Source organism: Bombina bombina, chromosome 3 (assembly GCF_027579735.1).
Source record: "Bombina bombina isolate aBomBom1 chromosome 3, aBomBom1.pri, whole genome shotgun sequence".
NCBI lineage: Eukaryota > Metazoa > Chordata > Amphibia > Anura > Bombinatoridae > Bombina > Bombina bombina.
In genome coordinates, this window is record NC_069501.1 from 848706199 (window position 1) to 848720843 (window position 14645).

The following is a 14645-nucleotide window of genomic DNA, read 5'->3' on the forward strand; positions in this document are numbered from 1 at the left end:
ATCAAGCAGGAGCGAGCATCTGTGATTCTGATTGCTCCATCATGGCCGCGAAGGACGTGGTTTGCGGATCTGGTGGGAATGTCCTCATCTCCTCAGTGGAGGGTACCTTGTCGCAGAGATCTGCTGATACAGGGTCCCTTGATTCATAAAAATCTAGATTCTCTGAGGCTGACTGCGTGGAGATTGAACGCTTAGTCTTAGCCAAGAGAGGGTTTTCTGAGAGTGTTATTGACACTCTGGTTCAAGCTCGTAAACCAGTTACTCGTCGTATCTACCATAACGTGTGGAGGACTTATTTGTACTGGTGTGAAGAGTGTGTTTTTTTCCTGGCATAAGGTTAAGGTTGCCAGAATTTTAGCTTTCCTCTAGGATGGACTAAAGAAGGGTTTATCTGCTAGTTCCCTGAAGGGACAGATATCGTCACTGTTGGTGTTACTGCACAAAAGATTAGCTGAACTTCTGGATGTGTAGTCCTTTAAGGCTCTGGCTAGGATCAGACCCGTGTTTAGATCTGGGGCTCAATCTTGTTTTTAGTGTTTTGCAGCAGGCTCCATTTGAGCCTATGCATACTGTTGATAGTAAATTGTTATCTTGGAAGGTTCTTTTTTTGTTGGCTATTGCCTCTGCGCGCAAAGTTTCTGAGATTTCTGCTTTGCAATGTGATCCCCTTATCTGTTTTTTCATGCTGATAAGGCGGTTTTACGCACTAAACTAGGGTTCCTCCCTAAGGTGTTGTCGAATCGTAACATTAATCAAGAAATTGTTGTTCTTTCCTTGTGTCCTAATCCTTCTTCAGCGAAAGAACGTTTGCTTCACAATCTAGATGTGGTTCGTGCCTTGAAGTTCTATCTTCAGGCTACTAAGGAATTCAGACAATATTCCTCTTTGTTTGTCATCTATGCGGGGAAGCGTAAGAGGCAGAAGGCTACTAAGACTTCTTTATCTTTCTGGTTGAGGAGTGTCATCCGCTTAGCTTATGAAACAGCGGGATGACAGCCTCCTCATTCCATTAGAGCAGTGGCTTCCTCTTTGGCTTTTAAGAACGAAGCCTCAATGGATCAGATTTGTAAGGCGGCTACCTCGATGGGCGGCCACCGTTTTTATAATATTTCTTCTGGCACCTTTTATACCCTGATGTTTCTCCTACTTTTCCTTGTTCCCTCGGCGGAATGACTGAGGGATAGGAGAAGTGGGAGTGATATTTAAGCCTTTGGCTGGGGTGTCTTTGGCCAGGTGTTGTTTTTCCCAACAGTAAGGAATGAAGTCATGGACTCTCCCTGCCAGGAAGGAAAGAAATTTATCTGGTAAGCATAAATTATGTTTTTTTCTTTCATGATTCAGATAAGGCATCTCATTTTAAGCAACTTTACAATATTTTTATTTATTTAGTTATTATTTTCTATATTGTAGGGATCCCTCCTCACTTTCCCAAATCCCTGATACCTCCCAGACAGCTTGCTTCCCTCCCCCTCCTACTGGGCACCACCATTTTTGCCACTGGCAGCCAGTGTGCCAGCATGCATTGTAGTTTTTTTTAAATGATTTACAGTATTTATCTGTGGTGTAGGGATCTCCCCTCACCCTCCCTACTTCCCCCCTTTCAAGCGATCAGCATTTTCTTTTTCTTTAGTGCAGAAACCCACCTTCCTCCTCCATCTAATAACAGTATTTCTGTAGTGTAGGAACCCATTCCTTCCTGCCAAACAATTTTGTATCATATAGGGACCCACCTCTCACTTTTCCTCCCGCGATGGTGGTGGTATAAATTATTAAAGGGACAGGAAACACAATTTTCCTTTCATAATTCAGCTAAGGCATGTAATTTTAAACAACTTTCCATTTTATTATATTTTCAAGGTATCTCTTGGTATCTTTTGTTGAAGGGTCAGCAATGTATCACTGTTAGCTAGATTAACATATGTATAGGAGAATAGGAAACAGCACCCACAGTTCACAGAACACGGAGAAGGCTTCCCATGCCCATCAGAATATCCACAAAAGAAGGAATCTCTCCAGCTGTGCTATATTTAAAGGACCTTTATTTATCACACAGGGTCCACAGAAAAACAGCGACGTTTCGGGCTAACATTTGCTGGTGCACAGAGAGTCCACACCTCATGTCTCCCTAATTTTTTAGCTATTACAAATAATATATTTGTTTTTAAGACAGATTTAATATTTGTGACTAACCAGCATATGAATCTTGTTCTTTTATTCCAGTGGGATGTGAATGAGCCAGTTACTGTTCCTCTAGCAACTATGTCAGTAGTCTTCACGTTCATTTTTGTTCTGGAGGTAATGTAATGTCATATTACCTATTCATTTTACCTTAGAAAATAATCACTGATACAAATGACAATGCAGATATTCACTGACGTGATGTGATTGGTTAGGACAGTTTGGAAGATTTTTTTACACTAATAGATAACTATAAACACACTCATATGTGACATCTGAATTGCACCACAGTTATGTAATGTTAAAACTGTTATTTATGTGATATTATAAATAAAGGGTTAACAAAAGTAAAAACTAACTTCCTGATATCCAGAACACTGAGATCGCTCACAAAACCACAATCAGTGTAAAGAGAAACTGAAGCATCATTGGTTTATACTGGAATAACTATGGATTTTATCTCAGTAAGGAATAGAAGCTTTCTGTTAGTCACATCACCTGATATTCCATAATGAAACAAGTCATAGCCCCCTTCAGGGGGTATTTACAGATTAAATAAAGAGCAGCAGGAGGTGACAGGAGTGTAGTGAATAGTATCCTCTGCTGTGCCTAACAGGTGGCAATATTTGTACAGTGGGTGATGTTATTATTATGAATATAGGGGCACTACAAATAGTTTTTTTGTGTGTATATTTTTTTCCAAGATTTTAGATCACATATAGGGCTAGATTACAAGTAAAGTGCTAAATTTATAGAGCGAGATATATCAATATCACACCGGCGTTAAGTTGCGCTTATTACAAGTTGAAAGTAAGTGCGTTTGCTCGAGCGCAATTTAATTTAACGGGCATCAGGTTAGCACAACTGAAGACCTTGTGTAAAGGGTTAGGGATAAAATAAAAGTTGCACCAAAGACAACATAAATACATTAATATAAACCGTTACATACATATGAATACTATCTGATAAAAACTAGTCATAAATATATTAATACAAAATAAGGGTCCAAAGGTATATGGCCATGTATTTGACTTAAGATGGCTAAGATAGATAGATAGATAGATAGATAGATAGATAGATAGATAGATAGATAGATAGATAGATAGATAGATGGATGTATATATAGATGTTTAAATAAAAATTATTTAATAATGTGTTTTACTGTGTATGTAATGTAAATATTTAACATGCCAATGTTCTTTATATAGGATAAAATGTTCTTTGTATTTTTTAATTTATATTCCTATATATATACAGTATATATATATATATATATATATATATACACACACTACGTTTCCAATCCCATGCACTCACTCCTAGTCGTTGTGTGTAAGTTAGCCCAGGTGTCTCCTCCAATCATAGAAATAGAATCATCAAAGTATGAGGGCACTCACAGGTCTTATTTTAAATTAAGCAGAGTTTATTCAGTGAAAAGTAAATATCCAAAGGTAAGTCGACGTTTCGGCTAGTAAGTTAAGCCTTTGTCAAGACCATCTAAAATACAAATACAACTTTGTCTTAGTGTGGTGTCTAATAACAAACGTGTATAATACATCTTAACATAGTGCCCATATCACTCCTCATTAAAAATTCATGATCGACTCTATTCTTATCAAATATGTGGAGTCATTATCATAACGCCTGTTTGGTTATTTCACTACTTTCAGTAAATGTATTGGTCAGTTATCGTATATATCATATCATATGTATCATATGTATCACTCTGTAAACTCATTCTATTGTAAATAGTTCATATAACGGCAATAACTGTAATTTATCATACCTTGTCAGAATTGTATGTTTGTATGCAAACGTGTTAAACTGTGACGAACCCATGGCTGTACCAACTATTTGTAGAAAGTATGTATCCTCAAAACAAAAATAATTATGTGTAAGGCATGTGCGTAACAAATCAAGGATGAATTCTATAGGGGGTCCCATATATTCCGGATCTGAAGTAAGGTTACTTTTTACTGCTTCTAAGCCCAAGTCATGGGGAATAATGGTATAAAGACTTACTTCTAAACTAGCCGGTATTACCTGTTCCGGAAAGATAATATCATTTAGGGATTTAATAAGATCCATAGAATCAAGGAGAAAAGATTGACGCCTAGATTTAGAGTTTTGTCGGTAAAGACCGGCGTAGCTAACGCTGCTTTTTTTCCAAACGCACACTTCCAACAACGGTGGTATTTAGAGTTGTCTGAGGGGCTGCGTTAGGCTCAAAAAGGGTGCGTTTAGCCTAATTTAGCTCCACTTCAACCCTCAATACCAGCGTTGCTTACAGTAGCGGTAAGCTGGAAAAATGTGCTCGTGCGCTATATCCCCATAGGAAACAATGGGGCATTTTGGAATGAAAAAAAAACTAACATCTGCAAAAAAACAGCGTTCAGCTCCTAACGCAGCCCCATTGTTTCCTATGGGGAAACACTCTCTAAGTCTGCACCTAACACCCTAACATGAACCCCGAGTCTAAACACGCCTAACCTTACACTTATTAACCCTAATCTGACGCCCCCGCTATCGCTGACACCTGCATTATATTATTAACCCCTAATCTGCCGCTCCGGACACCGCCGCAACTTACATTATCCCTATGAACCCCTAATCTGCTGCCCCTAACACCGCCGACCCCTATATTATATTTATTAACCCCTAATCTGCCCCCCCCCCAACATCGCTGCTACCTTACCTACACTTATTAACCCCTAATCTGCCGACCGGACCTCGCCGCCACTATAATAAATGTATTAACCCCTAAACAGCCACACTCCCGCCTCGCAAACACTATAATAAATAGTATTAACCCCTAATCTGCCCTCCCTAACATCGCCGCCACCTACAAATAATTTATTAACCCCTAATCTCCCGCCCGCAATGTCGCCGCTACTATAATAAATGTATTAACCCCTAAATCTAAGTCTAACCCTAACCCCCCCAACTTAAATATAATTTAACCCCTTGAGTGCTAACGACGGCTCTGAGCCATCGCAGAGTTTTTCACTCAGGTGCTAATGACGGCTCAGAGCTGTCGCAGAGTTTCTCACTCAGGTGCTAACGACGGCTCAGAGCCGTCGCTAGCACTCTCCCACCTTGAGGGAGATCTGGGGGCTCCCACCCGCTCCTACCCCGGCAATCGTGCCTGTAGAGTGACAGGCATCGCCGGGACTTCCCGTTTTGCGTGGTGACGTCAGGCATAATGACGTAATGATGTCACCCCGCAACTTTATGTAAAAAAGACAATGGACAATATAGGGAAAGGGGGCATGCTGCTTAGAAGCATGTATCTCAGGCATCTAAGCAGCTACAGACCCCCAAGACTCACCATTGGAAAGGTAATCGCCTAACATTTCCAATGGTATAAGTCTTGCGGATCTAAAAAGAAAAGAAAAAAAGTAAAAAAAAAAAAAGTAAAATTTAAAAAAACCTCAAATGTGCTTAGCACCCAGGTGGGAAAGTGCTTAGCACTCAAAGGGTTAAATGAAATGAAATAATATTCCTAAAATTAACTAAATTAATCCTATTTGAAACTAAATACTTACCTATCAAATAAACCCTAATATAGCTACAATATAACTAATAATTACATTGTAGCTATTTTAGGATTTATATTTATTTTACAGGCAACTTTGTATTTATTTTAACTAGGTACGATAGCTATTAAATAGTTAATAACTGTTTAATAGCTACCTAGTTAAAATAAGTACAAAATTACCTGTAAAATAAATCCTAACCTAAGTTACAATGAAATCTAACACTACACTATCATTAAATAAATTAAATAAATTACCTACAATTAGCTAAATTAAAATACAATAAAATAAACTATTCTATAATACAAAAAAAACACTAAATTACAAAAATAAAAAAGAATTACAAGAAGTTTAAACTAATTACACCTAATCTAAGCCCCCTAATAAAATAAAAAAGCCCCCCCAAAATAAAAAATTCCCTACCCTATTCTAAACTACCAAAGTAATCAGCTCTTTAACCAGCCCTTAAAGGGCTTTTTGCTGGGCATTGCCCCAAAGTAATCAGCTCTTTTACCTGAAAATAAAAATACAATACCCCCCAACATTACAACCCACCACCCACATACCCCTACTCTAACCCACCCAAACCCCCCTTAAAAAAAACTATCGCTAACCCTCTGAAGATCTCCCTACCTTGAGTCGTCTTCATCCAGCCGAGCCGAATTCTTCATCCAAGGTGCGCAGAGGAGGTCCTTGATCCGGTAGAAGTCTTCATCCAAGCGGCAAAGAAGAGGTCCTCCATCCGGTAGAAATGTTCATCCAGGCGGCGTCTTCAATCTTCATCCATCCAGAGCGGAGCCATCTTCAACGGAGCCGACGCTGAGCCATCCTCTTCAACTGACGACTTCCCAACGAATGAAGGTTCCTTTAAGGGACGTCATCCAAGATGGCGTTCCTTCAATTCCGATTGGCTGACAGAATTCTATCAGCCAATCGGAATTAAGGTAGAAAAAATCTGATTGGCTGATGCAATCAGCCAATCAGATTGAAGTTCTATCCGATTGGCTGATCCAATCAGCCAATCGTATTGAACTTGCATTCTATTGGCTATTGACGTCATCCAAGACGTCATCTTGGATGAGGTCCCTTAAAGGAACCTTCATTCGTCGGGAAGTCGTCGGTTCAAGAGGATGGCTCCGCGTCGGCTCCGTTGAAGATGGCTCCGCTCTGCTCCGGATGGATGAAGATTGAAGATGCCGCCTGGACGAACACTTCTACCGGATGGAGGACCTCTTCTTTGCCGCTTGGATGAAGACTTCTACCGGATAAAGGACCTTCTCTGCGCACCTTGGATGAAGAATTCGGCTTGGCTGGGTGAAGACGACTCAAGGTAGGGAGATCTTCAGGGGGTTAGCGATAGGTTTTTTTAAGGGGGGTTTGGATGGGTTAGAGTAGGGGTATGTGGGTGGTGGGTTGTAATGTTGGGGTGGTATTGCATTTTTATTTTCAGGTAAAAGAGTTGATTACTTTGGGGCAATGCCCAGCAAAAAGCCCTTTTAAGGGCTGGTAAAAGAGCTGATTACTTTGGTAGTTTAGAATAGGGTAGGGAATTTTTTATTTTGGGGGGCTTTTTTATTTTATTAGGGGGCTTAGATTAGGTGTAATTAGTTTAAACTTCTTGTAATTCTTTTTTTATTTTTTGTAATTTAGTGTTTGTTTGTTTGTTTTTGTATTATAGAATAGTTTATTTTATTGTATTTTAATTTAGCTAATTGTAGGTAATTTATTTAATGATAGTGTAGTGTTAGGTTTAATTGTAACTTAGGTTAGGATTTATTTTACAGGTAATTTTGTACTTATTTTAACTAGGTAGCTATTAAATTAACTATTTAATAGCTATTGTACCTAGTTAAAATAAATACAAAGTTGCCTGTAAAATAAATATAAATCCTAAAATAGCTACAATGTAATTATTAGTTATATTGTAGCTATATTAGGGTTTATTTGATAGGTAAGTATTTAGTTTTAAATAGGATTCATTTTTTTAATTTTAAGAATATTATTTCATTTAATTTAAATTATATTTATGTTAGGGGGTGTTAGGGTTAGAGTTAGGTTTAGGGGTTAATAACTTTATTATAGTAGCGGCGACGGTGCTGGCGGGAGATTAGGGGTTAATAATTGTAGGTAGGTGGCGGCGATGTTAGGGAGGGCAGATTAGGGGTTAATACTATTTATTCTAGTGTTTGCGAGGCAGGAGTGCGGCAGTTTAGGGGTTAATACATTTATTATAGTGGCGGCAAGGTCCGGTCGGCAGATTAGGGGTTAATAAGTGTAGGTAAGGTAGCGGCGACGTTGGGGGGGCAGATTAGGGGTTAATAAATATAGGGGTTGGCGATGTTAGGGGCAGCAGATTAGGGGTTTATAGCTATAATGTAGGTGGCGGCGGTGTCCGGTCGGCAGATTAGGGGTTAAAAATTTTTATTATAGTGGCGGTGATGTGGGGGGGCCTCGGTTTAGGGGTACATAGGTAGTTTATGGGTGTTAGTGTACTTTAGAGCACAGTAGTTAAGAGCTTTATATTCACGCGTTAGCCCATAAAGCTCTTAACTACTGACTTTTTTTGTCGGTAGGAGTCTTGTCGGTAGAGGGTCTACCGCTCACTTCTCCCAAGAATCCAAATACCGGCATTAGGCAGATCCCATTGAAAGGATAGGATACGCAATTGGCGTAAGGGGATCTGAGGTAGCCTGGAATCGCGGTAGGGAAGTGAGCGTTAGACCCTTTCCTGCCTGACTCTAAATACCAACGGGCAGTAAAAAGCAGCGTTAGGACCCCTTAACGCTGCTTTTGACGGCTAACGCCAAACTCTAAATCTAGCCGTTAGTTTTTTAACAGTTGCTTGTAATTGAAAGTCTACAAATAGTGCCACACTTTGATACAGGGAGCCTATAACCGATACAATGGGCCTACCCAGCATTTTTTCTAAATTTTTGTGAATTTTTGGTATGGGTATTTAGGGTGGTCAGTGATGAGAAACTTGTGTATAGATTCATCAATGTAGCCGTGTTGTAGTGCTGCATCAAGGGATCTATCCAATACTTTTTTATATATTCAAATGTAGGATTTTTAGGGAGTCAGGGTGTCATTTAGTTGTTCAAGTAGTTCATTTCTATAATAGTCTCTATCAAGTATTACAATAGCCCCGCCCTTATCCACAGGGCGGATAATGATAGATTGTTTTTTTTAAGTGCCTGAAGGGTCTGCCATTCTGTTCTGTTCATGTTATTATTTTTGCATTTATCAGGTGTATTGCATTGTGTTTTAATATTTATAGTGCATACTGACATATACGTTTTTATGGAAGGATGTATAGTACTGGATTCAAATTTGGATTTTACTTTAAATTTAGGGTTACTTTAATTATTTGGACTTCTTTTTAAAATGATCTTTGAGTTTTAGTTGCCGTTGAAATCTATTGAGATCTTCTTTATAACAAAATTTGTCCTGTTTGGGAGTGGGGACATAGATAAGACCTTTATTTAGTAAATATGTCTGTGTCTGTGAGGCACTCAGGTTAATAACCACATTTTCATTTATTTGTTTCTGGACCCCTTCTGACATATTTTCTATGCCTATGTGTCCTTTTTTGGAATCATAGGAGGTTTGTTCTGGGACTTAGTTTGTACTGTGTATTTCTCCCTTGGTGTTAGAATTACACTGTGTGGTCTCTGTGCCACTGGAATCACCCCCACTGGTATCAACCGTCAGTATATTTCTCTGTGTGCACTCGTCCCTAAACCTATGCCTGTATCCTAGTGTTTTTCCCGTAAGCCAAGGGTACCTATTATCTGTTTCTACAGTTTTGAGTCTTGAGTTTTTGAAATTAATTAATTCCTGTTTATATTTATCCAACTGGAATTTTAATTTCGTTAACCATTTTGCCTTAGAAATGGATTCTCCTAACTAATCTGCTCTTTTCCTTCTGTATAATGATCGCTGATATGTTTTTGACACAATGTCTTAATAGTTAATGTATCCAATGGTTACTAAAAACAAATGCTTCAAATATGTTTACGGGGGGAGTAAAACTCCACCCCTATGATGCGTCATGTGTTATATGTTATATGAACTATTTACAATGGAATGAGTTTACTGAGTGATACATATGAAACATATGATATAATATATACAGTGACTGACCAATACATTTACTGAAAGTAGTGAAATAACCAAACAGGCGTTATGATAATGACTTCACATATTTGATAACAATAGAGTGGATCATGAATTTTTAATGAGGATTTATATGGGCACTATGTTAACATGTATTATACACGTTTGTTATTAGACAGCACACTAAGACAATGTTGTATTTTAGATGGTCTTGACAAAGGCTTAACTTACTAGCCGAAACGTTGACTTACCTTTGGATATTTACTGTTCACTGAATACTTCTTGATTTAAAATAAGACCTGTGAGTGCCCTCATACTTTGAGGATTATATATATATATATATATATATATATATATATATACAGGTATACCCCACTCATACAGCGGGTAAGGGACCGGAGCCCCGCTGTAAAGTGAAAACCGCCTTAAAGTGAAACAAGGCAGTTTTAGCTTTCTTTTCACTTGCCAGTGTGTTTAAAAACTTGAAAACATGTTTGACCTAACATATATAAGGGTACAATAATATGTTTAGTTTAACACTAGCACAGCACAGTATTCAATTAGTATTCTATAAATACTGTACCTGTAAAATAGTTACAATTACTGTAGTAAAATTTTCCAGACTATAGCACTAAGCCACAGATTGCGCTGTAATGCTGTAAACAGAGTGAACTTAACATAACAAAATGGTGGCAGTCACTTTTCTCGCAATCTCACGATGATTACAGCACTGTTTCAAAATCCTTGGAGGTTGAACTTCAGCTCCACAAAGCGCTGTATTAGCGAAGCGCTGTAAAGTGAAGCGCTGTAAAGTGGGGTATACCTGCATATATATACACAGTATGTATACATCTATGCCTGTATATATTCATATATATATATATATATATATATATATATATACACTGTGTGTATATATATATATATATATATATACCAATGTTCTTCACATTTTTTCTACGTGAAGAACATTGGTATGTATAATATACGTAATACGCTTCCTGATGTGCGCAGTGTCGGTTTAGCGCACAACAATTAGTTATCTTAAGTCCCCTTATGTAAATATTAAAAATAAAATATTGAAAAAGGACTCCAAGGCTGCTAAATACATGAAACCAATAGTTAAAGGTAGCTCCAGAGCAGCAATGCATTTCTGGGAGCCAGCTGAAAACATCTGGTGAGCCAATGAAAACAAACAAATGTAGCCACAAATCACCAGCTAGGTACCAGCGATGTAGGATATGTACATATTCTTTTTCAAAGAATACCAATAAAACAAAGTAATTTTGAAAGTAGAAGTGAATTGAAAAGTATCTTACAATTACTTGCAAGTTTACTTTTGACTTTCCTATACCTTTATCTCTTTCATTGCTTCTCATTGATGATTATGTGCTCTGTGACCTGACCCTAGCTTATGATTATGATTTCACATTTGTTACTAAGTTTGCTTCTCATTGATGATTATGTGCTCTGTGACCTGACCCTAGCTTATGATTATGATTTCACATTTGTTACTAAGTTTGCTTCTCATTGATGATTATGTGCTCTGTGACCTGACCCTAGCTTATGATTATGATTTCACATTTGTTACTAAGTTTGCTTCTCATTGATGATTATGTGCTCTGTGACCTGACCCTAGCTTATGATTATGATTTCACATTTGTTACTAAGTTTGCTTCTCATTGATGATTATGTGCTCTGTGACCTGACCCTAGCTTATGATTATGATTTCACATTTGTTACTAAGTTTGCTTCTCATTGATGATTATGTGCTCTGTGACCTGACCCTAGCTTATGATTATGATTTCACATTTGTTACTAAGTTTGCTTCTCATTGATGATTATGTGCTCTGTGACCTGACCCTAGCTTATGATTATGATTTCACATTTGTTACTAAGTTTGCTTCTCATTGATGATTATGTGCTCTGTGACCTGACCCTAGCTTATGATTATGATTTCACATTTGTTACTAAGTTTGCTTCTCATTGATGATTATGTGCTCTGTGACCTGACCCTAGCTTATGATTATGATTTCACATTTGTTACTAAGTTTGCTTCTCATTGATGATTATGTGCTCTGTGACCTGACCCTAGCTTATGATTATGATTTCACATTTGTTACTAAGTTTGCTTCTCATTGATGATTATGTGCTCTGTGACCTGACCCTAGCTTATGATTATGATTTCACATTTGTTACTAAGTTTGCTTCTCATTGATGATTATGTGCTCTGTGACCTGACCCTAGCTTATGATTATGATTTCACATTTGTTACTAAGTTTGCTTCTCATTGATGATTATGTGCTCTGTGACCTGACCCTAGCTTATGATTATGATTTCAGATTTGTTACTAAGTTTGCTTCTCATTGATGATTATGTGCTCTGTGACCTGACCCTAGCTTATGATTATGATTTCACATTTGTTACTAAGTTTGCTTCTCATTGATGATTATGTGCTCTGTGACCTGACCCTAGCTTATGATTATGATTTCAGATTTGTTACTAAGTTTGCTTCTCATTGATGATTATGTGCTCTGTGACCTGACCCTAGCTTATGATTATGATTTCACATTTGTTACTAAGTTTGCTTCTCATTGATGATTATGTGCTCTGTGACCTGACCCTAGCTTATGATTATGATTTCAGATTTGTTACTAAGTTTGCTTCTCATTGATAATTATGTGCTCTGTGACCTGACCCTAGCTTATGATTATGATTTCACATTTGTTACTAAGTTTGCTTCTCATTGATGATTATGTGCTCTGTGACCTGACCCTAGCTTATGATTATGATTTCACATTTGTTACTAAGTTTGCTTCTCATTGATGATTATGTGCTCTGTGACCTGACCCTAGCTTATGATTATGATTTCAGATTTGTTACTAAGTTTGCTTCTCATTGATGATTATGTGCTCTGTGACCTGACCCTAGCTTATGATTATGATTTCACATTTGTTACTAAGTTTGCTTCTCATTGATGATTATGTGCTCTGTGACCTGACCCTAGCTTATGATTATGATTTCACATTTGTTACTAAGTTTGCTTTTGTTTAAAGGTAACCATGAAGATAACAGCTATGTCACCAGCTGGATTTTGGCAAAGTAGAAGAAATCGATATGATCTCCTTGTAACTTCACTTGGGGTTATCTGGGTGGTACTCCATTTTGCCCTTCTGGTAAGATATTTGTTTTTAGCAGATGCATACAATTGTCTTAAAGAGTTTGGTTAAGGAAAAAGAAAGAAAACATTTTTACTCCTTATTTGTTCTTTTACTCCCTTAAGTGGGATTTCATACTAGTTTACATATGGAAATAAACTCACAAGTCACCATTGTTAAAGTCCATGTTTAGGACAAACATTCACCAGTTATTGTTATTAGCTATATCTTCTAATTTTTCAATATAAACACAATATAAATATAGTTTATGATGTGGACTTACATGCAGTCTCTCTAACATTCCTCATATTATTTTTATTAAAGACCTCCATTTTTTATAGCTGTCAGGACTCCCAGAAAGTTTCTTGTAGTTGGTGTTGGACAGGAGGGGTCTATTCAGTCAGTCAGTATGGCAACCCAGAGAGATCAAAAGTTTAGTATGGGACTTTGATTCAACTGACTGATACCAGTGTACATTTTATTGCTACTATGATATTGAATTAAAGTAACATAACATTCATCTTATTTACTTATTAGTTTTCATATACTTATTATAGTTAAATGTTCAAACACACCTACAATTTACTTTATATAGTTAGTTTTTAACAAATTGCTTATTCATCTGTATTTGATGGTGTTTTTTTTTTTTTCCATTTTCAGTAGCTAAGGTTTGTTTTATTTATTGCATTTAATATTTTAGAATTTCATTACTTATTATTTACAATTGATTTCTTTAAATTGTACATATTTTTCATCCAGGAACCTCAAAACTTTCTGTCATTTTTTAATATATAACTAATTTTTGGTAAACTTGTCAGTCCTTATATAGATTATTTTTTTTGTATTTCTTTTAATAATAGAACTTGTATGTTGGTTTATTTCTCTTTAGCTTAATGAGATAGACATTAAAATATATATTATCATTCATGTGTTGATATATGCATAACATTTTTTTCTACATTACTTTTTTCTTTTTAGAATGAATACACTTACATGATGGGCGCATGCATAATAGTCTTTAGATTTTTCTCCATTTGTGGAAAACATGTAAGTAAACCTTGTCAATTTTACCATTTATAAAAAATACCTGAGCTAGATTTATTTTAGTTTTTGTTCCAGATAATTATATCAATTTTTTTTTACAGTTCCTTAAATTTTTAATGTAACAGTAAAGTCAAAATGAGATCTGTTATCAAATTTGCTTTGTGCTCCTGATATACTTTGTCAGAGCCATAGGTGTGTGCAGCCTATTGCATTAGGCTGTGCACCCAAAAACAGATACATACGTACATATGTACGTACACATATAGATAAATAGATACACACACGCATACATCATATATATATATATATATATATATATATATATATATATACATACACTCATATACACAAACTTATACACAAACACAGGATTTCTAAAGGTCTTATCAGCATCCTTTTTTTTTTGGAGTGATGTTTAAAACTTGGGTAGAAATGTGTGGTTTCTTTTTATTTATCAATTTGTAGTATGCTTTTTTTCCCTTTTTATGTCAGTGTTAATAAACCTGATATTTCAACTTTTTTAAAACTTATGTACCTATTAACTTGACAACAATCCTCTCTGGCAGCCAAGTAGTTAAAAGAGTTTGGAGAGAGGCTGCAGAAAGCAAGATTT

At 36.7% G+C, this 14645-nt stretch overlaps 1 protein-coding gene across 2 annotated transcripts in view; it reads left to right on the forward strand.

The window, feature by feature from the left end:
• NALCN (sodium leak channel, non-selective) overlaps window positions 1-14645 on the forward strand; it is a 1159715-nt gene that overhangs the window by 1047875 nt on the left and 97195 nt on the right. For both annotated transcript variants that reach the window (XM_053707809.1, XM_053707808.1), the window contains 3 exons: window positions 2221-2295; window positions 12887-13006; window positions 13967-14035. In XM_053707809.1, the coding sequence (XP_053563784.1) occupies window positions 2221-2295; window positions 12887-13006; window positions 13967-14035 (264 nt within the window). The remainder of the gene's footprint in view (window positions 1-2220; window positions 2296-12886; window positions 13007-13966; window positions 14036-14645) is intronic.